The following is a 27,227-nucleotide window of genomic DNA, read 5'->3' as shown; positions in this document are numbered from 1 at the left end:
CACACATACAGCAGTTTACAGCCACGAAACAGAGTGACATGAAAGAGACGTATTCTTCTTGCAATACCCTCCCACCCACTCGTACTTTTCTATTAAAACAGTGCTGAAGAGAGGGGCGCGGGAAGATGAAGGAGGATGAAGAGATGAGTGGGAAACTGACAGGAAGGTGGAGGAACATTTAGGAAGAATTGGGCGAAGGAGGGGAGTATGAGCACGCTCAACATGGTGTCAGTCCTGAGAGTTGTGGTGTTGCTCCATCTTGTGGTCGGAGTCGATTATCACACTTGATATTTTGAATGAGTTTCAAATTGGATTTGGTTCCCTGTCAGAATAATCCTTCTTACTGGAGGACTTTTTAAGACGTGCAGATGGAAGAATGGAAGACATGAGAGAGGGGGGTGGAAATTCTTGTAGCTATGAAATTACACTGAAATATTTGTCAGCAGTCTGATTGGTGAAAGAGAAAACGCCCCAAAATATATATATAGAACATAACTTTAATTTTTCTGATATCATTATAAAGAAAAGCTGACATGTTACAGTTATTTCATTTCCAGAATCAATGATTGAAAGCATGTACAGTCACAAAAGGCTTCGTTATGAAATGTTATTTCAGTAAAAATGGAAGGTTTGGATCTTCACACCACATTTAAAAAAAAGTAGGCCACTGACTTTCCAACAACTGGTTCTTTGGTCGCTTTCATCTCCAACTGGAAAGTAACTTAAAAGATTAAATGTAACAAAAATCTCCAATCTGCAATGATCAACTCCAGAATTTCATTCAGGGTTGTTTCTTTGATTTCGCCGTGTCTCCTAACTTGCTTCAGTCTCAAACATTTATCAGGATTCATCTCAACAAAAACCTGAGAGCGACCTGGTTTGCCTTCAGTCAAAGTTGGCTCGAGTGCTTGTTTGAAAACATGATGTAACATAAAAACACAGTTTAAAGAGTAAAAGTGTAAAGAATTATTATACTTCTCACCGTCTTGATGATGTCATTGAAATATTCCAAATCATGAGGCAACAAAAGTCACACAAAAAAAATCAATTAAATCTTCTACCATCCTAAAAGAGGTGACTACAGCACTGACCAGCATGTGCCAAATGTCACCTTCAGGCCACCGTAGCCTTGCAATGCCACAGATGTGCATGTGGTTATAAATTAGCATCAATAAATTTAACTTGCAATATATATTTTTGGAATTTAATTTTCATGAGCACCGAGGTTATTCCTCAACAATCAGTGCAAATACAATGCTTGTAATTTATATAAATAATAAAATTCTCAACTTGAACATTTCATTAATATTACATTACTTTCAGTCCAACTAATTCAATAATTCATGGCATATTAATCAGCAAATGTTTTGCTTGGTAACTATGTCACAGACTGGCCCTTTAAATGGTAAGTCCACCAATTTTATAAATTTTATCAACTTTTTTCACAAATACAGTAGTTCTCCCCAAGACCTGTAAACACACTTGTGTAAAATTGGTGGCGTTAGTCTTAATCTTCAGTCTAATGGCTCCTCTCGGAGCAGAGGGACAGTGCAGCACTACTTCAGTGAGAATTCAATAACCAGTGTGACATGTACCATGTTTTAAAATGCAAACAATGTGAAGGAAGTGTGAGAGACGTGGGTTTCCTCAGCAGGAAATGAATACAAATAGAAACAGGAAGTAGTTAGCGTCGTAAAAGAATGATAACAGAGGATGCAGAGATCCATTTCCTTACTCTTGGTTTGGTTTCTTATTTAACAAAAATCTACTATTAACTGTTTGGATGGAAAAATAGTTGAAAAGATGTAGAAATTAGAGTTTGAGCAAAGACTTATGATTGTCATAGTGCAAAAGAGAAAAACTATTTGGACTTAAGTACGGATGTTTGACTTGGTCTAAGCTGTGTAACTCACAATACAGCATCAATTATATTTAAATTAGCACCAATACATCTTGGTGCCAAGTCTGCATACACAGAGTATCACAGGTTAAAATCCTCATGACTTTTACTCACTAATACATCTTCTCTTTTTCAGTGTAGTTTTGCTTGTATAGCTCCAGTCTTTGTCCATAGTTGAAATGATTGATATTGATAGGATTGATGTTTCACAAGACTTACACTCAGTAACATCTCAGTCATTCTGCTCTCATTATTCTTTGTAAAAATGTTTTGATATTTGAGATGACACATGGTCTAAAGGCGTTTGACGGTATACTCAGATTAAAAAAAATAATAATAATTCTTAGCTTTCCAGACTTTCAGTCCTCTGCTGGTACACTCTTGTAAGACTCTTACTGTATTTACATAAAAACTGAAATACTTTGAGAAAAAACTTGCAATCTTAATCTTTTCTAAGTGGACCGTTTCTCCACACCCTGCTTGATCCCCAGCACCAGGTGAACAAACCAGTTGATCTGAACCATCCAGCCTTTTTCCCTGCAGATCTCTATCTGGTCCAGTAGGTGGCGCTGTGCCTCGTCCTCGCTGCGGCCGACGGTCAGCGCCTCGCGGATGTACTCGATGTCCTCCTTGCTCGTCAGCTGGGGCATGCCTGTTGACAGCCACAAATAAGAGTCACTCCTCAGACAGAAGTATCGACTGTTTTATCACACACCATCTCACAAAAACATCTCACTGTAGTTCTGTCTTCTTTGAAATTAGTGAAGACAAAACTCAACTTTAAACTGAACTTTAGATTACAACTCAGGTCATGGTTCCAATCCAAATCTCATGAAAATAAATAATAGGAACAAATTGTTTGTTGTAAGGAAGGGAGTCGTACCGGTCATCAGCATCATGGAGAAGAGGATGATGAGCAGGTTGGTGTGGTGCCGTAGGGCGAGGTAAGCCTTCACACACACATCCTGAGACAGAGAACACATATAGTACATACTGCACATACAGACAAATAAATGTGGAAGATATGAAGCTGGTGTGTTGGTTACTAGCTGATTTCTAATATAGCCCTGTGATCTTTCTGATCTATTTAATGTTTAAAAAATGGCGGATGGATGCATGGTGTGACTGTATCTGTGTTCACGTTCAGTGTGTTTAGTGTTTTCACATGAAGTCATCACATTTTCTGCACCTGGAACTTCTGGAAGTGGGGGCTACTTTTCTTCCCTGATGTTCCCATGACATACAGGAAGTCCGGTGTGAGCACGAAGGGAACCCACTCCTTACTGATTCCCATGAAGCTCTTATAATTCCCCAGGATGTGGCCGAAGTCGATGTGGAAGAGGTTCCCTGCAGGAACACAAAGGAGATTAGTTTTTATGTTTTCCCCGAACTCCAATCTCTACATACTGTAATCATACAGTCACATGAGATGTGTTTCAATAACTGCAAAACAAATCTCAAAAAATAGGAAATATTAATTTCTATATTTATCAAAATATATACAGTATTTATGTATTCTTCTGCATACATATTACTTATTTCTATTTCCGTACTATATATAGTTAGTTACCTTGATATTCCCATGTTGATTTATTCTTTTATTTAGAGTTGCACCACATTTCTCTTTATATTTCCACGTTTTATCTACTTTTTTATCTTTAATTTGTTTTATCACAGCAGTATTTCCTCAGCATGACTGATATATACAGTGTTTTTCAGTACTGTACGTACAAAGCACAATAAAAATAAAGACGTCAGACTCATTACCAGATTCTGTGATCATGATGTTGTCATTGTGGCGATCCCCAATACCCAGTACGTAAGTGGCCACACAGTAGCCTCCACAGGAGTACAGAAACTTCTCCACAGCCTGCTGAAACTACACAGACAGAGAGAGAAACAGTTTGTCATGTAGTTAAGAATAGGATGCTGTACTTTGGTGCTGCAGACACCAAGCACACTGAAACACAGTAACCTTTCATTTTTAAATTACAGATAAAGTGTCGCAAAACAGGTCATCAGGAAGCAAGCAGAAACACAAAATATAGACTCTGGGGGTGCAGCAGGTGTCACAGCTAAAACTCTGTGTGTGTGTGTGTGTGTGTGTGTGTGTGTGTGTGTGTGTGTGTGTGTGTGTGTGTGTGTGTGTGTGTGTGTGTGTGTGTGTGTGTGTGTGTGCGTGTGTAACGACAGGAAAAACCGAGGGTTACTTCCTTTCTGTCTGTCGCACTGCTACTTCCTGTAACGTCTGAAACACAGAGCAGCTGCTGGAGACAAACAGCTGATTGAAAGAAACTATTTTAATAATCGACTAATCGTTTCAGTCATTCTTCAAGCGAAAATGTCAAACACTTGCTGGTTCCAGCTTCTTAAATGTGAGGATTTGCTGCTTTTCTTTGTCATTTTTGATAGTTAATGTGGAGTTTTTGGGTTCAGGACAAAGGAGACAATTTATAGACGCCTTTTTGGGCTCTAACTGCTGTCAACATTAAAGTGTGCTGTAACTGGATGGATGGAAGCATTGGAGAACTGGTGTTTCTAGATCTAGAATCCTGATGTAGTCCATATGATAAATATTTGCATGCTGGCTGAGCTGGCTGACATGTACCTTGTCCTCGCTGACACACTTGTCCCGGAGCCACTGATAAAGGATTTCATCTTTAAAAGCTCCGGTGCTTCCAACAACGCTCTGCTGGATGTTAGCGATGGTGGTGGCGTCCTTCACTATCTCAATCATACCTTTAATAGAGCAGTGAAAACAGAGGGAGGAGGTAAATATATCACACAGTAGTATCAACTGTAATATTCATCTGATCTGTTTTCAATATCTGTTACACTGACCTATTCTGTTCCCAGTGGAGATGCAGCCGTATGGTAACAGACAGAGATCCAGTGATTCAGTCTCCCAGATCGACTCCATGATCAGCAGAATCTGAAGGGACACGACAGGAAACTGAGCGCTTTCTTTAATCATTTGTGTGTGTCAGAGACTGTGCTGCCGCTCACCTGCAGGATGAGCATATCCTGTCTGAGGTCATCGCCGTCTTTGAAGATGATGCCGATGGGGTCTTTGGACAGAGTGGTGGGGTCGGCCCTTTTAAACTGCAGCCACAGAGGCTTCTTCTTGGATGCCATCACTTTACACTGTTCGATCTGAATGCACATAGACAGTATTTATCTTCACGCGTTTATTTCACTTGAAAAAACATAACTAAGTGTGTAACTGTGCATGTTTGTGTTCGTCCCTCACCAGCAGGGCTCCAGCTCTGAGCCCAGGATCATAAGGGACTCTGAAACTCTCCGGCAGACCAGACTGCAGATTCTCCAGCTTCTGACGCAACTGAAACACCACTGACAAACACACAACACACACACAAACAGAGCTTTAGTGTGACATGACTTGGAGCTATGTTTTATCTTTAAACCATGATAGATTGAACAGTTGCACGCTCTGCTCCCACTGAATGTCAGTCTTTGTTCTTGTTCTGTTTCTATTGCACATTACAGAGTCGATGGAGCGTGCACCAAAACAAAGAGCGCACTGTCTGAGATCGAGCTGCCACATTTCACCAATCACTCTGATTGGTGAAATGTGGCAGCTGCAGCAGCAGAAGTGAAGCATGTAACAGATGCTGTTGTTGATGTTGGACTGATTATCTGTTTGTTAGATTTTCAGATATCCTCAAATGTTCAGTCTCAATTTAGAATCTAAATTAAAAAGTTAATACACAAAGCTAATAATCACATAGACTTTCAAGTGAATGTTTTTTAAGTTATGCCTCAAACTGTTGCTTATGAATACATTGTGTTTATTTAAGATACTCCTAAGAGAAACCAGGAAACTGGGAACTGAATATTGCAGCTTAGGCCGTGCCCACACAGGTAGTTCTTAAAACAAAGCTTTTTCTTTTTGTTTTCGTACACACCTAAGCGATGTTTTAGGTAGCTGAAAACTGATCTCTTGGAAAAGTCTTTCCAAAGAGGAAACATTCAGAAGGTGTCAGTGTTTACCTCTGGATGAATAGAAACAGAGCTTTTTGTAAATGATGACGCAGACACACTTTTGCTTCCTCATTGTGTCTAAGCAGTACATGTAGCATTACTGGCAAATGTGTGTGATATTGTGGAGTATTTGGATTTGTACAATTACGGAAACGACATTTAGAAAGACACAAACAGACATCGATGATACAATGATGCGATCACAACATGGCTGCTGTCAAAGTTTTAATAAAAATATCATTATCCACTAAGATTCTGTGAAGAGCTTTGACGTTTACCTGCCTCATCATTTTTGTCCTATTTTCAGGAAGAATTACCTTTATACCAACCCTGATACCTGTAATGATACAGACTAAAAGTAAGCAAGTAAAGAGTAAGTAAAAGTAAAAACAATAATCGTATATATTCAATGTCTACAATTTGCTTCCTGTTTACAACGGCATGTGCATGCCCAGTGTATGTAAATGGTCATGGGATATGTGTTCTCAGGTGTTAGTATGGACGGAGATTACTGCTGAAATGCTCGCCTGGATGGAGATCGTTTTGTTTTAAAACTCTGTTTTCAAAAAAACTTTGTACGTGTGGACTAGGTTTTAGTATCAGAGCTGCAGGATGACCTGAGTTTTTAGTTTAATCCCCCCGTCTCACCTTGCGCTGTAATGTCGTACTTGTCAGCGGACATGGCCTTGACCTCACGGGTGACTTTCTGCAGAGCCTCAGTCATCTCCACCTGGAGAGGATCAGTTCATCAAGTCAGTTACTGAAAGAGCTGATTACCAGACAGACTGCAAATCCATTCCTCTAGAGTCTAAGGATAGAGCTGTACAGACAGTGAGAGCCTTCAGGTGTTTGAGAAAACTGACTTGACCATTTTCATTAGAAAGACAAGGCACACTCTGTACAAGACAAGCTGACTTATTGCTCACCTGCTTCCTGAAGTCCTGCAGCATGTCTTCACCACAGCCTCTCAGGTAGGCCTCCAGCAGGACAGCATACCTCTGCTGGTAGTGCATGGACTGGGCGATCTCACTGCGCAGGAACCAGAAGAGGAAATGACCGATACGCTTACTCTGTGGAGAGGAAAAAAAACAAATTCAGAAGACAAAAAAACAAACTGTAAATGTCAATAATAATGGACACAGGTATCTTTTAAAGCAATAACACTAAGATTATTTAGCATTAACAGAAACATTTTCATCATTGCAAGCAAGACAGAAACATACAAACAGATGAACGGGAAGACGGACAGATACAACAGGAACACACACACACTCTCATACTCACTATACACTGCAAATATTACAAGACAGTGTGAGAAACAGATACAGATGTTGATTCTGTTTACCCTCAGAGCTCTCTTCAGCAGGAACCTGACCAGGGCACTGTCATGGTAAGGCTCAAACTTCACCGCCTGCAGGAGACACATACACCAGGCAAAGTTTAGTACGTTTATTTCTGATGGAAGCATCTAAAATCACAGGTTTCAGTGGACACACATGCATGCATAGACATTTTTTATATTACTATTGTCATGAAATATGGAAATAGGCTGGTTTTCTTTTCTTTTTTTGTATTTAAATGGGAACTTTGAGGACTTTTTAACCAACTTGTGGTGCTATAGAGCAATGTGTGTGCCAAAAGAAGAGAAGAAGAGGACAATAAAGTGATGTCAACAAAGCCTCATTCAGGACAGGCTTTGTAAATGTTTTATGAGGCAGACAGTGCCATCACAATGTGTCAAGGCCTCGGGGACACACTAAAAAAGTTCACAATAAAAACTTCACAGGGTACTTTGAACCTACTGAGCTCAGAGGTTACAGTGTGATGGCGCAGAGGGTGGACTGAGGCGGTAAAGGAAGTGCAGTGAAAACACAGAGCTCAGTGTGTTCACTGAAGGAAGCAGAGAGTGGTTCAACAGGTCAGACACACACAAACAAAGAATGCAAACAGCAGTGCAGTTTGGGCTTAAATGACAATCCAACCTTTCATTACTAGTATGATCATGTGATCTGAACAACAAACACATTTTACTGTAATCCTGGCACCTACAGTAACACAACATAACACAACCTAGCATTCAGTATAAACATATCTTGTAATACATTTTGGATTGAAACCCTCCACATGTCGCTACAGTCCCCAGGATACAGACATAACAGTATCTGTAAAGGTACAGTCACGTTCCTATCAGACCAAAGGGCCATTTGTCGACCGCAGCTGATAATCCATGTACCTCATGCAAAGTTGACCACAGCCTCGCTATGGAAACACATCAGCAGACAAGCACTCAGTGTGTATCTGCTGAACGTCCTCTTCCCATTAACTTGTGAGATAGTATAACAGTGAATCAGGTGTTAAGGGGAAGAAGTGCTTCATCACTCTCCTCTGACAGAACGATGTGTTGTGTTTTTGCATTTCAAATCATCAGTTTGTGTTGACAAAAATAACTCTGATACTGTGGTTTGATTACGTAATTATTGTTAACGGTGACAATCAGAGGTTAACCTGTATTAAGTGAAGACTTCATGCATGCGTTACAACATGAGAGGAGCCGGAAGATGACTCAGCAGAGATAATATGATTTGATACTGTATGTTTTTATTCGACAGACAATTAGTCAGGGCTGGAAAAAGTAAAAGTAGGAATACCTCAATGTTTTACTTAAGCAGAAGCACTTAGAAAAGTATTAGCTGCAAAATGTAGTTAAAGGAATAGTTCGACATTTTTGGAAATGCATATATTGGCATTCTTTCCGAGAGTTAGCTGAGAAGATTGACACTAAATATAATGCTACCACAAGCAGATGGTTAGCTTAGCTTAGCATAAAGCTACTTTCTTTCAGCTGTGAATGCATAAAAGAAGAAATAGAATGAATAGAAAAGTCACACCTGTACTAGCTGCAGCAGGTATCTGAGCACATCGTCATCTTCCAGAGTCTCCAGTTTCCTGACAGCCATCGAGCGAACCTGAGCGTCCGAGTAGTGACAGTCCAGCAGCTGCATGGCCAGGCCCACGTCCAGACCACTGAACAGGAACAACATGGTGACAGGTGATGGGACACTGAACCTACTGAGGACAGACACATGTAGTGGCAGTGTGAGAGCCCTTTTACCTGCTGTCCCACGCACTGCTGCGCTCCAACAGACGGTGTGTTGCCAAAACATCTTCCTGTTTCCCCCACCGGACTGAACCCAGAAGCTTCGGGTAGGCTCTGAAGACAGAAATAAAATAAATATCATGCAATATGAGCTCAAAAACAACAATGACGTAACACCTATTTTCTTTGGATTAAAATAAGTACCTGGGGTCGCGCATACACTCATGCCTGAAGTGCCACAGCAGCTCTTTGTCCTCAGGACTGAGTGGGTGCAGGGGGTCGGTAGCCACGATAGCCGCAAACTGTTTCTTCAGGTGGTTTGGCATCTCTCTCTGACCACGCTCCCCACCCTCCGCTTCCTCCCCTCCAGCCCCGACGTCTCGGCCCACATCCCGACTCTTGGGCAGCACCACGGGGTAACAGTACTTATCCAGTAAAATGGCGATGGCCATCGCTGAGGCCTTGTCTGGGTTGGTGGCTGAGGTGAGCTTGTCCGCGTTGATGCTGCTGCTGCTCTCCTCGCTCTTCTCGGGCATTTTCCACATGTGGAGGATGAACTCACCCTGGCGGAGCAGAGAGCGGTGGTCGATCAGCAGCAGGTTGACGTAGTACAGAAGACGACTCTTGGTCTTTCCTGAAAAGTGGACAGACAGATATAAGCCTCGCTGTCATGATCATGATCGTGATAAAGTAGGCAAATGTTAGTAGACTTCACCATCATGGCTGCCTGTTCCTGCTGTATTATCCTGGTAGGCTGAGCTTGTCTTGGAGTTTGGTGTCTGGGGCTGCTTCCCACAAACCACCTGGGTGGGAAAGATAGAGCTGATTGTCATTACAGAGTACAGAAACTCTTTTTCCTACCATTGAAATCTGTTTTCTATCCAAAAATATATATTTGGAGATACACTACAACGATCACAACTACTTATCATTGTAAAATAGTTCCATCTGTCCTTTGACTGAAGTGTTTACCTGGAGGTTGAGGCGCGCTCCTTTTGGCAGGTCCTTGATCTTAATGTTAAACTCCAGCCAGCAGTTCCACAACACTTCTTCATTGAAGGTTTTAGAGGACGTCCTCTCCTGGGAGAGTAAAGGCAGGGTGGTTAAACTCTGCTACAGCTGCTGTCTATGTGTTCTAGAAAGTAAGTGCTTCCTGAAACTGGTGGTTACAAAAACACACAACTGAGATAGTTGAGGTTCTCAATTCTGATTTGCTGCATCTAGTTTAAAGTTGCCGTCATGAAGATTTCCATAAAATCAAACCTCACTTTTCATACAATTTAAGGTCGCCATTCTTATGAAACATCCATTCAATGTATTTACATACACTCTTTATAGTGGTTTTTATTGTTAGTGGCGGGGTCGGCCATTTTTCTGCTGGATTCAAACAGTGGAGAAAGTAATCCAGCATTACTGTCTATAAATACACATGTATTTATATACTGTGTATTTCCTTCCACGAGGAGTTTCTCAAACAAAATAATGAAAAGAAAAGACTTCGTTTGATGACTTTGTGAAGTTGTGTGGGATCATGAGAGTTGTTGTCTTTATTTTTAAACCACCACCATTGCTGATAAAAATCTGACGTGACTCAGGCGAGGTAATTTTGGGGGGGATTTTATTATAGAAATGAAATAGAAATAGAAATGCAAAAGTATTTGTCACTGAGGTTAGCACCGACCGTGACCATTCATCACATATCTGTCTATAAAATAAGACATCGTTATTTTCAGCGTTTTTTGACAGCAATTATGTTCAAATATTGTTCTAATAAATCTGTTTTGCATTCATTTTTGTGTTTTTGTGTGTCTGCCCTAAAATCAATGTAGCTCACAGCCGCCATCATCACATGACAGTTTGGATTACCTGGGCTAAAAGCTGCTGGCCGTGGAAGATGCTGGCCTCTATGAAGACAATGAACTCTGGGATTTTGGGGAGGGATGGGATGTCAATACCCAGCACCTTCACTCTGAACTTCCTGTTACAGTCCCACATGGAGATGGTGAACACTCGTTCGTGGTCCTTCTCATCGATGGTCAACTGCTCGTGGGTACCTGACAAAGAGAAGTCAGGAGGAGAATTACTGCCACTGAAATACGGAGTGTGTTGCTTTGGCCCGTACTGTATCGCAAAAAAACTAGAATTGATACATCATCGAGTACACACACAAACACTTCCCTTCATTTACCTGCGACTCCGGTGCAGTCGTCCACTTGTGCCCAGTCCTCCTTCTGGACCTGATCCAGGTCGGGATCAGGTGGTGACTCCAGAACCAGGTGGATTTCCTCCCCGTTCTTCAGACTCTGACGGATCCAGTTGAAGTTCTGCAGTGGTTTTTCTCCATACAGGTACTCCTCCCTGTGTGAACAAATACTTAGAGTGTTAGTTTCAAGTTGTGAAGCTTTCAGTATTAATGAAACCACTTCTATAACATGATCCAGTGAATTACTCTTTTACTTTCAGTGCAAACTTGTTCACTTGTTCATACTTTACCTTCCACACACCCGAAGAACAAAGTCTTCCTCACACATGTTGTCAGGAATGCCCAGCAAAACTCTCTTATTTGCTGTCTTGGCAAAAAAGCTTGCCAGTACCTGAACAGGATGGAATATTGTCAGAAAATATTACAAAAACAGAGCAGAAAGCCATAAAAATACTGAATGGTGTTCATCACTACGCTTGTCTACCTGAGCTGGCGGGTCATCGATGGAGACCTTGATGGTCTGGCTGACCATGCCGATGTGGATCACCACCAGGATGTGATTGTTACTGACCTGAAAGGAGGAACAAAAAATGGTAAAGTAAAGTAATGAATGGACCTTACTGCTATTAATATGGTTTCAGTAGTGAACCTACTCCACTGTCAAACAATACTATCTTATCAGCACATATACAATCAGTGGTGCAAAGTATCCATGTACATTTATTTGAGTGCTGTACTTCATTCCCGTTTGGTTGTTCTTGAGTATTTCCATTAAATGCTCCTTTTACTTGATCCAATACAATTTGGAAGCCAATATTGTACTTTTTACTCCACTACATTTAGTTGACGACTTGAGTTACTAGTTACTTTGCAGATAATTAACACAAATTTGAAAACAACTAATAAACATGATGTATTATTATAGATGAATCTACCCAGCAGTATATAACGTAGCTGAAATTAGCTCTACCTTTACCAGCAGCAACATTAAATTGAAATTGATGGATTAATGTATCCCTAATAATAATCTAGTGATATAATGTAAATGGTTCTGAAATGGGCCATTCTGCATAACAAGTACCTTTTGTACTTTTACTTCAGCAAGATTTTGAATGCAGGACTTTTACTTGTAACAGTAATTGTACTCAGTTGTCCACTATTTCCAAAATACACGAAGATATAGAGGAACACTATTAGTATTTATTTAAGACAAAGCTTTAAAAAGTTAGTTGAAAGAGGCTGATCTGAAATGAGAGGACTGTAAAAGACATATAATGACAGATAAACAGTAACTGCCACAGTTGAAGCCTGGATTTTCCCACGGGTGAAGGGAAGATGATATCAAGGATCAACGACAGTTATACTGAAAAATGAGATTTTAATCTTTTTCAAGGAGGAAGGGAATTAATTTTAAAAACCAGATTGTTGACAATTTCCTCGTAAAACTTGTTGTTGCTGTTAGATTACACTGGGATCACTTTTGTGTCCTTACCCACTAATCATTATATCCACATTAATAATGTTACTTATCAAAAATCTCATGGTGTTAATATTTTGTGAAAGTACCAATAGTCATCCCTGCAATATAGTCACAATGTTGATATTCTGTGATATTTGATTTTGTTGCCCACCCTTTATGAAGTGCTTTTGAGATTTCAAAATATCAAGATCGATTTAGCCTTAAAAAAATCATGATATTATTTTGAGGAGCCCTAGGTGCTAGCAGCAAAGAATGTGTTTTGTAACCACTGAAGTGCACACAAGAGGTGATTCATGAATCGATCATTCATGTAATAAAATCAGTCAACAACACACACACACACACACCTTGCTGTGCAGGTGATCAGGCAGTGGCTTGCGGGTCACCCAGGGGTCCATGGAGTAGAGCTTCGGGTCGCGGTCCGACAGCTCAATGCGTCGCGGCGTCAGCAGCTTCCTGCGCGTGAACTCCAGCTCGTCGTCATGCACGTTGCTGACATCAGTCACGTCGTAACCAATCAGGTAGTTGAGGTAACGCTGGTACTGCAGGGACTCCTCGGAGGGCTGAGGACGGGGAACCAGCTGGATCCGACCCACGTCTTTCTTCAGGGCTTTTTAAAACACAACAGAGGTGTTTGACATCATCGGAGAACTCAGGATCTGGCTTTATATTTTGTCACTGATTGGTAGACTTTTTTTTATTACTGATTAATCTGCTGATTATTTCTCCTCCTTTTCATGATTAATCTATTAACCCTTTGAAATACCTAAAGTCAAGGCAGCAGCACACCAGCAACTCCCCTGTTCTGTGTGGTAGAATTACTGTTTTTATCAATGGAGTCTGGTGGCAATAAAAAGTTTCTGCTTAAACAAAAATGATACTTGTGGGGTCAGTAGTTCATCGATGAGTCTTTAACATTTTAAAAATTGTGAAAAAAGCTCTCCTGGTTGGTACCTCTCCAGTAACGGATGCAGTCCAGCGTCTGAAAGACTTGGTGCTTGTCATAAATCTCACACACGTTGCCTTTCTTCTGGTAGAGCAGGATGCAGTGGTCGGGAGAAAAGCGCTGGTAGAAGTCATGACAGAGGTTTAAAGTCACCGCCTTTAACCACACCTGAGCTTTCACCTGGGAGGCAAGAAATATGCACTGAATCAATATACTTCATGTTTCAAGTACCATTTTAACATCCATAATGAATAACCCTGAGTGTTAACGATAAATCAGTAAGTCAGGTGACCTGTTCCACCGTCCAGTTTCCAGCCACCTCCAGCAGCACAGTGTCGGGGCTGTTTCCGCCCCGCACCGTCGTGGGCAGGACGAACTCCACAGTGATCTGATCCATGGAGGAGCAGGAGGACGACGTGATGGCCTTCTTTCTTCTTCTCCTTCGGGTCTCTTCTCGCACGACTTTGGGCTCTTCGTCGCTCACCTGGATCTGCTTCCCGTCCATCGCCTAGCTTGAGAGGGGGCAAGAGACGCACAGTGAAAACAGATCCTGTGTTCATCTTAAAATCTTAATAGGCAAATTCATAAAAGAAGTGCCAGTTAAGCAAATAACTCATGGACAGATAACTGAAATTCTCTGACATTCTCCTCAACAACTGAAGTAGATGGGGACTTGTTTTAAATGTAAAGAAAGCAACAGAAATGTAACTTATAATGGTTCCATACAGTTCAGCATAATCAAAGTCTCCAGGAGCTCCAAGATCCCAAATTGATCTGGAAAGACATTATTTACACCCTTTTACAGCTGAAATCTTCACTCTTACTTTTTTTTATGTCCCCATCTACTTCAGTTGCTTAGGAGAATGTTGCAACACTGTTTTGCTGTGAAAATCCAGAAATGTTCGTGGACTATAAAACTTCACCTGACTTTCCATCATAATAGGCATGAGAAGTTAAGGACTGAAATATCAGTATCCTACAAGCAATTATACTGCTTCCAAGAAAGTTAACAGTAAGTCCCAATGGGGACTCAATGGGGATTTTTTAAATAATACTATAAGAATAAAAGGTTTTTTTTATTTAGAAATATATAATTTAAAGGCTTTCTGGACTACATTTCTATTACAATATAAAGAGTATACTGAAAAGTTGATTTACTGACTGACACTGTCAGAGTAAAGCCCTGGTCTCATTGTCCTATGTGGTCATCTTATTTTAGAGGAATAAAGTAACATAAAGTGTCTTATTTCCTTTCTACAATGAAGAAATCACACAAACAGCAGTGCGCCACGATGACAGCCATATCAAAGTATTTGAACACACTGCTCAAGTAATGATGTGAAGTGTGTCATGTCACAGGATTCAATGGCTGCAGTTTCCCTTCTGCTTCTTCACATCAGCAGAGGAAGTTTTGAAAAGCAGGAAGCAAAAGAAACAGCGAGCCAGCATGGCAACAGCTCAGAGACAGTCTGCTGCTCTGACCACTGTGTCATAAACATTATTCTGTGTGTGCGTCAGTAGTTAAAACTGACAGTGCCACACAACCTGTGGAGGGATGAAACTGTTAAAACGCAGCCATAGCGGGGCCGGGTAGGTGCGTGCTGGATGTAACGGTACAGCTGCCATAATAATCGGAAGAGAGGCGTCAGTTCTGTCAAACAACAACTTAAAAGCTTCTTTATGACTCACCAATGAACGCAGACGGGGACGGCAACGAAACCCGGAGCTCTGGGCGAAAGCTTCGGCATTTATGCTACATGAAGAGACCACAAACTACAGTGAAAAGTACTTCTGAAGTTAGTTTGTGTCTGTGTGAAGAAACCGCTGCGCTTCTAACTCGGGAAGAATGACAAGTTCACCGGCCAACTTCTGCTTGCCAGAACGAGACAGACACTTCCGGCGCTTCTCTTCAAAATAAAGCACGTACGACAGCTATAATAACGATTGTCACTGAAGCGCAAACACACAGTGTTATATTTTCATTTTGCTCTGACTGTCAGTTGGTCGTCACAAATTTTGTATAAGAAGGGATGGACTTCAAAGATATGGGCAAAAGAAAATGTGTTTTTAATGTTTTTCCCCTAAAGGTTTTTTCCTATCTCACGGGCTACACATCAAACTTCACTGCCCTCCAGCGGTATTAACAACAACAATAATAATAATAATAATAATAATAATAATAATAATAATAATAATAATAATAATAATCCCACTTAATGTGTTATTACGTCTGGTTCAGGTTTTATTTAGAAAATATTTGACTGGAAGTGTTGCTATGTCATCGTGTCTTACTTGACGTATCCTGTCTTGCTGCAGTTCCCTCTGTCACCACAAGAGGGCAGTGAAGGCACATGATTCCACATATGCCAACTTGCAGCTTCACCACCATCAAGAAGACATGACTCCAGAAAATTGAAGTTATCACAGTCGCAACGATTTTTACATATTGATACAAAAATGTCTTACAGGGTGGCTGGGAATGGGGCCCCATCTGTATTTCACTCAGCAACACCCAGTGTCCTATTATGGATATTAAACATGTAAGACTTAATTTGGCAGATGTGCTCAATTGTTGGTCAAAGTGTAAGGACACTGTGACACCCTTTTCATATACACTTTTTGACATTATAATTACAAATCGCCCATATTTAATTTACTAATTTGTTTGCGAATCAAAAGATAGCAATCAGCTAAGTGTGCTATTTAAAAATGCTACTTTGTTAGTGTACTTGTATAGATGTAATATTTACATAGAAAATAGTGATTATACTTAAACATTATGGGGCAATATTCTTAGTTACAGTTACTTATCTATTTATTTCCTTATGAGGTTTCTCACCACTGAAGTAAATACTTTTTTATTTACTTCTGTACTTGTTATTATGCAGTAACAGTACTTTTTACCTGAGTATTTGACTACTCCACCTCTGACTGAGTGAGTGGCTGTTCCTTTCTCTGATTATGGCTTCACCCTCTCCTATGATTACACTAAAGAGTGTACTTAGGGGATATTTAAGGGATTTATACAAGGGTTACAAACATGTGTCTGACACCTGAGAAGGCCACTCTTTTTAACCAGATTACCCTGTTGAAACTATCTGTTGTACTAGTTGCACTGGATGTATGACAGTTGAGCTGGAAGCTGTTTGCCTGCAGCTGAAATCATCAACATTATTTATACTTGTATTTTTCCATGTTTGTGTTTACTGGTCAAATTCTCTTAGTCATTGAACTTGTAGGCACACGTGGATATTGTGTAATAAACATTTCAGTTTTTTAAATGGCTGTAACATATTCTTGCCACATTGTGAGAGCCAGAGATAACACTTTCTACCTCTCTTGTTGTTTCTCACTCTGCTTCTGGTGTCAAAAATTCAGTCATTCTGTTGAAAAGCAGAAACATGTTTTGTAACTGCCACTTGTGGGACTTCTGGTTCAGCCATCTTTCATCACTCTCCCACCCAGTGTTTTATTGTTGTGGGGATGATAATGAAGAAAGCGAGCCTGCACCGAACTGACCAATGAGGACTGGAGAAGCTGTGGATTGACGTCGGGTCTGGCCAATAGGAACGCAGGGGGAAATATGTTTATACCAGCCCCCTTTCCCGTACAAGGCGACTGTTTTGGTGAGTTAAGGAAAGTTCATTGAAATCATTTAAGTGTTTATAAGCGTTGTTTTTGAGATGTGATTACAGCATTTGAATGATTTCCCTCTCAACTTGACACACGAGTAATACTGTGGAACTGTCAACGCTTATTTTGCGCCGTTAATGCAGTTTCGCTGCTCTCGCTAAAGCTTCATTGTTGACGTTAGTTGTTTTGTTGTAACTGACTGCGTAATAAAATGGCTCGTACATTTTGAGGATTTTTTTTTATATTTTCACACTTTGAATGTCGTTAATGTCGTTTATGTGTCCGTTACAACACGGACACTGAGGCTTTTTGTCGTTTTCGTCGACGTAACTTCAGCGTTTCAACGGCACTTTTGTTTCGTGACAACTAATAACGCTTCTTCGTCTGAAGTTTTCCGAAGCTTCAGCGCACCGACACGCGTCGCCTATAGCAACAGTCGGTAAAGTCACAGTTGTTAGTTCATGTTGTAAAGTTAGTTTCGTGCTTTTGACTCGTTTTTAACTACTTAGTTTAAATGTATCGTCGCTGCCCGTCTCTATTGAATGAATGGGCTGTTTATGCGCATGCGTGCAGGATCTTCAAAGTTTATAAACAAGAGGGGGTCACATGACGTGAATATTGCGAAATAGATAAGACTGGAACACGCTCTTATCATGTTTACATGTCGAAAACTGAATGTTTCGACAGGCTGGTCAATTATACTCCCATTTATCCATGATTGTACTATAGTGAGCTGATCTCTGAGAAAGTGTCTAAACATAGATGTGTTATTAGGTAATGACAGCTGGCCCAGTGTTACCCTATGTCACCCTGTGCCTCCTTATGTCATCCCAACCAATTATAGCCTATACATTACTGCAGTGAAGGATTAATTGTCTGTGTGTTAGTGGGAACTTGACCTATGGGATCCTATCTTATGGCTAATACTGACACTGATGCCAGTAATTCTTCGTTTAGCCTTACCTGATATATTCCCAGTATCCTTTAATTTGACCAGTTACACAAAGAAGTAATACGCTTAAAGAAATTTGAGACTTGTTGGCTGTACAGTTATTTGTCTGTGTGCCTGTTTCAGTGACTGTGGACATCATGGTTTGGGAGGTGGTGACCCCGGCTGTGCGGTCCAGCGATCCCAAACATCAGAACGTGCCAGACTCAGAGCCTGAACACACAGGTAAGCACAGAGCAGGAATGCAGCGCTCACCTGCATCTGTACTGTATGATTACTGACATAACACACTTAAAGAGGTACTCCAGTGATTTAGTGTTGCAGTTTCAAAAAGTTGGGGGGCCTCGGATCCCTAGTATGAGGCTAGACTTGGACCCTACACTGCTCTTTAGTCCTGTGTCTTCTGTCAGACCCTCCATCCGTATCTGCATGCTTCAAACCCCACCTACACTTCCACTTTGAAACACAGGCTTTTCATTTAAATGTGTAATTTCTGAGCCCAGGTCAATAAAACCCTGATGACATTATCTGGGTTATGTTATCAAACCTGGGAAAACTCCAGAGTGACAGAGGCATATACAGCTGTGCAAACGGATCTTAATGTGTAAAATCAGTGGAGTTTCCCAGACCTGTGACTCAAGTCATTCAGTTAAGTCTCAAGCAAGTCCCAAGTCAAGTCAAGTTTTCCCCACCCAAGATACTGCAGACCTACCTGCAGTATTTGGTCTTCATAAAGAGAAAAGATAAGGTATTAGTATCTGTCTTATAATGATATTAATAGCCAAATGTATCTAGCCTGTTCAAAAAGTATGACAATGAAATCAGTTTTTAGCATAATTATTGATTTTCTGTAAAAGAAAAATGTAAAGAAACACAAAAAAGCATATTTATTTCTTTATTCTCCTCAATTGAAAATATTGAAATACAGACAGCGAGTCCAAGTCACAATGACTCAAGTCCACATCTCTGCTACCATCCAACTGCCAGACTAGTCCGGGAACCTGAGAAAGCTGCTGTTTGCGATCCTTTTAAGGGCTGCATTTAGCAGTTATTTTCATCTTTGATTAATCTGCAGCTTCTTTTTTTAGATTAATGATGAATTGTTTGGTTCATGAAATGTCAGAATATAGTGAACCATGTCCATCCCACACTCTCAAAGTCTAAGGTGATGTCTTTAAATGTCTTACTATGGCAGTCCATAACTGAAAGACATTCAGTTTAATATGATATAAGACATACTTGAGAGATTGAAAAGGTCGTATTGAATTCTACTGAAGTAGTGTTATATAATTTATATTTCAAGTTTATGTCAAGTTTCATTTCTGTGAGGACATAATATTTGGTGAAATTATAACAAAAACTACTTTCATGCCTTTAAGGGTAATTGTAATTGATAAAAAATAACGTATACCATATAATATGTTAAACCCTGATATCTTCTGGGATGGTTACTAAACTGTGCAATTCACCATGTAAATCTAACATGACAAGTTATTCTAAAGGCTACATTCATCTATAAACAAATTCAAAGTCTTGTAAAAACTCTGAACAAGTCACATGTCCTGTTGTCTATCTGGTCTTACCTTCAGAGGTGATGATGGATGCAGATGGAGACCAATCACATGAGCTGCTCTGCTGTGAGGAACGCCTCCCCTCCTCACCTGGCTTCCCCACCAGTGACAGTTACATGGAATACGGTACATAAACTACAAACATTCGGCAGGTTCAACACAATGGATGGATGAACACAATGATGTACGTGGGTTTCCATTTAATAAGATCAAACTCTTCTGCTGCCGTTTGTCTTCTCCTCGTAGACGACCTCCCAGACCTGCAGGAGGTTCAGGAGGAGGTAGAGCTTGCAGCACCACCTGTGTACCAGGTGGCCGTGGGTGTGTCACACCAGGAGCGACATGCACACGCACAACCACCCGACACACATTGGCTGACGCAGCTGGCTCACATTGCCACAGGACCCCAGAGTCCACTGCTGCAGGAGTCTGCTCACAGCAGGTAGGGGGGCGTCTTACTCCTCTATGTGCTAAAACATGAATATAACATAATATATATGGTTGTAATGTGTCTCCACATTAAGATCTGCACTGTAAGCTTTAATATTAAAAGAATACCACTCCTTCATGTTGCATCAGCCCTACAAATGACTGTGCTGTTGTCAATGGGTGCCACTTACGAGTTTGTGTCACTTTCAGCTCCTCTGCGGTCCGCCTCTCCAGCACCAGCACTAATTTACATTCCTACGCTCGGCCTCCTCCACCTCTCCCCAGCAACACCATGTCGCCCCCCAGAGGTCATGTCAGGGAGCGTCGGCGCAGCAGGGTAGAGCTCATGTTTACCTGCTTCCTCAAAAAAAATCCACGTTCTTGGCTCTGTGGTAGATGTTTAGTCTGACACTGGTGATGCTTGTTGTTTCCCCAGAAGAGCAGTGAATGTGGTTCTGCGGTGTCAACCAGATCCTCTCTGTCTGATGATGAAGACATGGGCTGGAGCTTCTCCTGGCCACCCACCGCCTGGCACTGCTTCCTCAAAGGTAGACACACATATAAATGTACACTCATACACTGGGCATGAAGGATTAGTTGACACAAAAGGAAAATTCAGGCATTATCTCCTCACACACATGCTGATGGAAAGTCAGTTGAAGTCTCTGGAAGCCCTGACATTCCAAATTGATTTGAAAAGATGTTATATACACTCACTCACACACTTTTAGCAGAAATCTTCACTGTAGCTGCTAAGCTAAAATCGTTAGCGCGCACCCCGTCTGGAGTGGGTGCACATGTCTTCTGGAGACTAAGATTACGACTGATGAGCTGGATTGAGCCATTTTATGTTTTTGTCATTGAATTAAATGTGCACCATCTTTGTATTCATTATCTAGTTCTGTTTAAAATCTCTAAGTTTGTGTGAACAGAACTTTTTTTTAAAAAGTGTGGAGGAAAAAATATCTTTCTAGAAAAATATCAGTCTGTTTGGTCAAGGCCTGAGTCATCACTCTCTACTGGGGTGACATAAATGTGAGGCTATTATCTGAGAGCAACCAAATATCTGTCTCCAGGCACTCATCTGCGCTTCCACAGCGGCTCTAATGTGGAGTGGCAGGACATCGAGGACCTGGAGTCTGCTGAGGAAGACTCCGGTGATGAGGAGCGGTCTACGTCTCTGAAGGTTCATAATGCACACATAGACTGTCTGGCCTCTGAGTTCACAGTGTACCTTTGATTTGCCTTTCATCTTAAGTGCTAAGAGGTCTTTGTCAGTGTAGCTCAGTGTTAATGTATTTTTAACAATAGCAGCAGCAGGAGAAGGAGAGGAAAAACTTGGAAGGTAGTTTTTCTGCCAGTGGATGTAATCAGAGAATGAAATTCAATATATATGTTCACAAAAAGCAAGGATCTATCCAACACTGCTTGCTCTGTTGCAGAGTTATGGCTCTGAGGGTCTGCAGCTGGTGCAGCATTCAGAGATTGTGTTGGCTGGTCAGGCTGTCCTACAGCTGACCTTTGACCCTGGGGCATTCGGACGTGCCCCCATCACCGCCCGGTGCCAACTCGATCACCCCTTCTACGTCAAAAACAAAGGTGGGACCAATGATGAGAAAACTGTTGTAAAAACATCATCACATCGACTTCTTTACACTCTGTCTGTCTTCCTTCAGGCTGGTCGTCATTTTACCCGAGCTTGACCGTGGTGCATCATGGGATACCGTGTTATGAGATGGAAGTGGGAGGCGTGTGTCTTCCTCCAGGACACAGAGATGCCAAACACACTGACGACTCGCTGGTCTTTGACACATTCAAGAGGTAAAATAGACACACATAGCAACAGGCCGATCAGCAGATTAGTTAGCGTGTGTGTCGGTGAATGTGTGTGTGAACAGCTGTTTTTTTAATGTGTGTGTCTTCCTCAGTTATGACTTCACTCCTCTGGACTCCTCTGCCGTTTACGTGTTGAGCAGTATGGCCAGACGGCGGCGGGCCTCCCAGTCCAGCGGGGGAGCTGCTTCTCCAGACAGAGACACGACACATGGTACTTTACTTCAGAGCTCCTACAGTTTTAGTAGAATCTACTGTGTGAACAAAAAATGCACAAAAATGCAATTTAGAGGATGTATTTCATGAGAGCAAGCCTCTAAATCATGGGTGCGTTCATAACCTGCAGACAGTCCCGGTCCCTCCCACTCTACTCGTCAAGCGCCAACCAAAAGCCAGCATGCCAGCACGTCAGGAGGAAATAATGCCACGCCCACTAAGTGCAAGCGGCCAATGAACGCCTTCATGCTGTTCGCCAAGAAGTTCAGGGTGGAGTACACACAGATGTACCCAGGGAAGGACAACAGGTGGGTGGGCTCTGTGTCTACATGTGTTGTGAAGTCTTCAGTGTTTATTGTAAGGTCATGTATATATATATATATATATATATATATGTATGTGTGTGTGTGTGTGTGTGTGTGTGTTTCAGAGCGATCAGCGTCCTCCTCGGTGAGCGATGGAAGAAAATGCGCAGTGAGGAGCGGCGGGTGTTCACCGTACAGGCCAAAGCCCTCGCAGACGAACAGAAAAGGCTCAACCCAGACTGCTGGAAACGCAAACGAACCAACTCGGTAAGCGCGCACACACACACACACACACACACACACACAGCTTAACCCCATGTGTTTGACTGCTGTGTAATTTCTCCTCTATGTCCAACAGGGTTGTCAGGGAAATTAAAGATGCAGAAAAGAAGAAAGAACGATCAGCACGGCCTGCAGGCTTACACCCACACACACACATATACACGTTGAGAAGTGACAAGGAAAAGGAGCTAAGCATATTTTAATACTATGCTTCAAGATTATATTTTGTTAACAACAGACTTGTTTGATCTCCCAAAGTGAGGAGAGGATTAGATTCTTCTCACTTATCTCGTCACAAAGTAAAAAGAGCTGCAGCGTCTGCTTCTTTTAGACGTTTTGAGCGGCTCTCAAAAACTGTCTCTTCCCTTTCTCTTGCTTTTAAAGGGTGCTAAATGTAACATTTTAAAGTGGTCTAAAGCATTATCTGTTGAAAGCAGTTATAATTAGCTATAAAACATGACATTTTAAATGCTGCAGAGCACCGTAGCAGAGAGGACACTTTTTTTTCCGAACCAAATTATGAAGCAGATTAACTGGTTTTATGTGTGACTGGAGTTCATCTCCTCAAGTGATTTTACAACAATGTGACAATAAATAAAAAGTCAGAGACTCTGATTCATTTTCAGTTTCTCACCATATGCTTGAAACAGGTGGAGGTTGTGGTGCTGTAGCATTTTAGTTAAAGTAGAGAATGTAGCTATTTTCCCAAAAATGATATAAAACGATATATACAAAGTATTTTCTTGCCTGTATTACTTGCATTTGCACAGTGTATTGCACAAGACGACATATTTTAACTTTGCTTTCACGTCTTTTATCATGTAATATTTAATTATTCAACAATTGTACGTCATAAATTCTCAAATAAAGGCCCTGGGGGTTGAATAACTTGAATTTAAGAAAAAAGATTAATTTCTCCAACTATTTTTTTAACCATCCCTATTTTCCGAACATTCAAATCATTCCCAGCAGCTCAGGGGCAGAATCCCTTTACTTCTCCGGAAGGCTTTTATTTTGAAAAAGAAAAAAGTGTACAAAGAAAAATACGCTGACTTTTCCATGACAGCCCTGGCCTTATCTTTACTTTATGGCTTTTATTTGAGAATTTACGGTAATTAATATGTGTTGTCACAAAGGATATTAGATCACGTGAGTTATGTTACAGACTGTTGCCGTTATAACGCAGGCTGCATAATGACAAAAAGACTTGATTTGAAATTTATAGACATCATCTACACTGCTGAAGTGTCCTTGAGCAAGACGCTGGATAACAGCAGCTGCAGAGGGCAAAGATACTCTCACTGCAAGCATTGATTTTTGATTCTAACATCTGTATGTGCCATAATAGGATTTCACAGCTGTCTTTAAGTACAGCATCGTTGCGTCTAATCCAAGAAGCATTATTAGAGGTGAGAGTTGATGTGGGTTCATGTTACTCACAGGTCATTAATGGCTTCCACGTAGAGTGAAATTAATTTAGTTATTTCCAGTGTTCTTCTTACTCCTGATAAAATCTAAAACAGGAAAAGCAAAAAAAAAAAAAAGAAAGACATTTTTTTGGTCTTATCTCCCCCATTGATTTTTGATGGCTTTTAATTTATGTCAAAAGATTATAGAACCATTTCAGCACTATTCATTGCTCTAATATATTGCAAAAAGAAGAACTTGTGCCATAAACGACTCATTTGATATTGTCTGAAATCAGAAAAAAATAAGGTGTTGTGTTTTTAATCAGGATGTTGGGGACTTAAGAATTGAGCAAAAAAACCCTACAGGTAGTTTTTCTTTTTTCTTTCTTTTCTTAGGCAGGGGAGGTCTACAGAATGTTTTGCTCATTGATTCTCATGTAGTTGAGGCTTCCTCCGAGTTTGAAAGCCTATCAAAGAGCCCTGAAAATTCTCAGACTTCACATGATCCCACGTCGACTTAACAGAAAGGCCTGTTAAAGTCTGTGAGGGTGAATGTTACAGCTTAAATTGAAGCCTACAGCATCATAGCTGTCCTCCAGCTACCATAATTTTTTGTTTTTCCAGACCCATTTGTTACTTGAACTAGAGGTCTGGCTGAGCGCAACACCTGTCAGCTATCAGGTCTGCTATTTTAAAAAATCTCATGCCTAAAAACAAGGACCCAGAGCAGATAGGACACAAGATACTGAGTAAACATCTTTATGTGAAATACAAGCCCAGCCTCTGTAATGTGATATTATCTCAAGTACTGTGCGCGTGTAAACACATCAATAGGAAACTGACAGGCATGTGGGAGGCTTTAGAAGTGTGATGTAATTGGATGACAGTGCTTCATATAGAGTTGTAGCCGTGTAGATTGGAAAACAGGATGTTGATCTGCTTAAACTAGTAAAAAAAAACATACAGAAATGCTCCCAGGGTGGACACTCATATTCTCACTGCATAACGAGGTTTATTCTTGATGCACTATATACACTTTATCTTATGTGACTGCTACAGTATAATGTGTAATGGCAAATATTAATATGATTCTATAGAAAAATATATTTTTTGGTTTTGACCTAATCTTTGTTAACCTTTCATGGTTGTGCATTGATTATTTAACTTTCGTTTGTCTTTACTATCATGTCGTGTAAAGGTCGATCAGGGGAGACAATGCAATACAATGTATAATGGTCTAAATAAAAGCATGATAAATCTAATCTGGTTCATCCTGTGTCTACGTGTGTTTAAGAAAATTGAGAGATACGTTTGGGTCTAAACAAGAACATTTTATTTTTTCCCTCCCGGGAAAAGAAACAAGTTTAAATCATAAACAACCTGTTGCTATATACACACCGCACCAGTTCATGGTGGAGATAAAGGTAGAGACATTAAGCTGCTACTGTAATCATCAAGATAAAAAGAGAGAACATTCCATTAAAACTATAAACATGATCAATATTTCCAGGCTAAGATTATCAAATAGAATCCACACAGTTATATATGTGTAAATGACTAGAAAATCACTTTTGATAGTAAAATAGAAAATATATAGAGGTACAGTATAAACATACAGTAATTTGGCCTTTTAGATGTATTCAGGGATATTTACACAGAAAGAGTTCAGACATGTTACACTTAGATCTGGTTTCGAATCACTGGTTCTATGATTTGTGCCATTTTGCATCCCCAGACGAAGTGAAAAAAAAAAAAAAAATTGCACAGAGCGGACACAAAACAGGCACAGATAGACGCTGCAACGCTGCTCGAAAGTGATTCGGGGTTGATTGATCGTGTCTGACACAATGGAAAAACTGGACTCCCTCAGAATGCAAACAGTCATAGCGAGTGGCACGGGGATCCCAAATCTGTCACTAAATGTTTGTAACAATATGACAACTGTCTCAGTTGATCAAAGCTGATTATATTCATTGATTATTCTGTTGCAGGAGCGGTTAAAGAGGTTTTTATATTTTCTGTCTATAAAAGCTGATTATCATTTGAATCCATTGTTACTGACATAAATTCAAACTGCAACTCTTTATAGCCGCCTGTCAGGCTTACAGGGACTGTCGTGTCTGATACCCAGAAGATAGATTTTGTGTGGAATATCACTTTAAATCCCAGTTTTCATCCGAGCCTGACGACATTTCTCTTCTCTGACCTTTACATACGAAAGTAACGAGCGCAACAAGACTTTAAGAAAATAGAAAAAAAGTCACAGATCATTATTTTGGCATATTAGTCACACAGTTGTTGTATCAAAACAGTTTTAAGTACAAGAACATGAGTTACAAAAGGCACGGGGTACCAGAGAGCATGGAGCCAGTGGCAATGAGACATGAAGAGAGAAGTTCAACAGCAGACACTGTACTGTCACTAGTGAGGCCTGAAGAGATTTTGGTTATTTAAAACATTACTGGAAATAAGGATCCGTGATAGTTTGAGCCCCAAAATCTGCATTGCATCAAAACAAGGGATTAGGAGAAAGTAATTTCCTGAATAATTTCCCTTTTTAAAAATTAAAGTCATCTGTTGTTCGACTTTCATTGGTGTCTTATTCTATTTTCAGCAATCTTTTATTTGTTTGATTTCCCTGTGTGCCAATTGCAGTTTCATTAGAAAGTATTTCTGTTTTTCAGGAGAATGATGGAAAACATTAATCATGAAAAAGGTCCAAAAACTAAACTAAAAGGAAGGATCACAAATAAAAGAAATATATTTTAAAGATTTAAATGAATTTAAGGTGGGTACGTTTTTTAAATTAAATGGCAGGTGTTTTCCATCATTAAGAAAAATGTAATGTTGTTCATTTCATATTCATTTAGTTTTAGATGAAAGCCCTCAAAAGGTTTTTGGCTGTTTTTCTCTCAGGAAGTGTTGGCACTGCTGCTTCTTTCAGCCAACACGCTGACCAGCAACAGATACAC

At 40.5% G+C, this 27,227-nt stretch overlaps 2 protein-coding genes across 3 annotated transcripts; one reads left to right on the top strand and one right to left on the bottom strand.

Moving 5' to 3' along the window:
• Nucleotides 1–483: 483 nt before the first annotated feature.
• Nucleotides 484–15,476, bottom strand: pik3cg (phosphatidylinositol-4,5-bisphosphate 3-kinase, catalytic subunit gamma). 2 transcript variants are annotated; one of them, XM_073481000.1, is made up of 24 exons: nt 15,318–15,476; nt 13,921–14,140; nt 13,637–13,808; nt 13,030–13,292; nt 11,687–11,773; nt 11,493–11,593; nt 11,188–11,357; nt 10,866–11,053; nt 9,972–10,079; nt 9,715–9,802; nt 9,204–9,633; nt 9,015–9,113; nt 8,791–8,926; nt 7,248–7,313; nt 6,829–6,972; nt 6,551–6,632; nt 5,151–5,251; nt 4,907–5,053; nt 4,742–4,832; nt 4,509–4,639; nt 3,668–3,779; nt 3,090–3,247; nt 2,784–2,865; nt 484–2,552 (listed from the first exon to the last, which is right to left on the bottom strand). In XM_073481000.1, exons 2-24 carry the CDS (start codon nt 14,131–14,133, stop codon nt 2,353–2,355), a joined length of 3,369 nt encoding a protein of 1,122 aa, XP_073337101.1. In that variant the 5' UTR covers nt 14,134–14,140; nt 15,318–15,476; the 3' UTR covers nt 484–2,352. The 2 variants fall into 2 exon arrangements, with proteins under 2 accessions (XP_073337101.1, XP_073337102.1); XM_073481001.1 differs by having other exon boundaries at nt 13,921–14,136; nt 15,318–15,396.
• Nucleotides 15,477–17,099: 1,623 nt separating this feature from the next.
• LOC141008328 (HMG box-containing protein 1-like) lies at nt 17,100–25,517 on the top strand. The gene is made up of 13 exons (XM_073480640.1): nt 17,100–17,254; nt 18,337–18,435; nt 19,800–19,907; nt 20,028–20,223; nt 20,421–20,547; nt 20,647–20,758; nt 21,287–21,396; nt 21,653–21,809; nt 21,887–22,031; nt 22,139–22,257; nt 22,390–22,567; nt 22,690–22,831; nt 22,923–25,517. The coding sequence occupies exons 1-13, from the start codon at nt 17,212–17,214 to the stop codon at nt 22,938–22,940; spliced, it is 1,554 nt and encodes a 517-aa protein (XP_073336741.1). The 5' UTR covers nt 17,100–17,211; the 3' UTR covers nt 22,941–25,517.
• Nucleotides 25,518–27,227: the final 1,710 nt, after the last annotated feature.

This window comes from Pagrus major, chromosome 14 (assembly GCF_040436345.1).
Source record: "Pagrus major chromosome 14, Pma_NU_1.0".
Classification (NCBI taxonomy): domain Eukaryota; kingdom Metazoa; phylum Chordata; class Actinopteri; order Spariformes; family Sparidae; genus Pagrus; species Pagrus major.
Note: the sequence above shows the minus strand (reverse complement) of the source record. Positions and strands in the feature narration are given on the sequence as shown.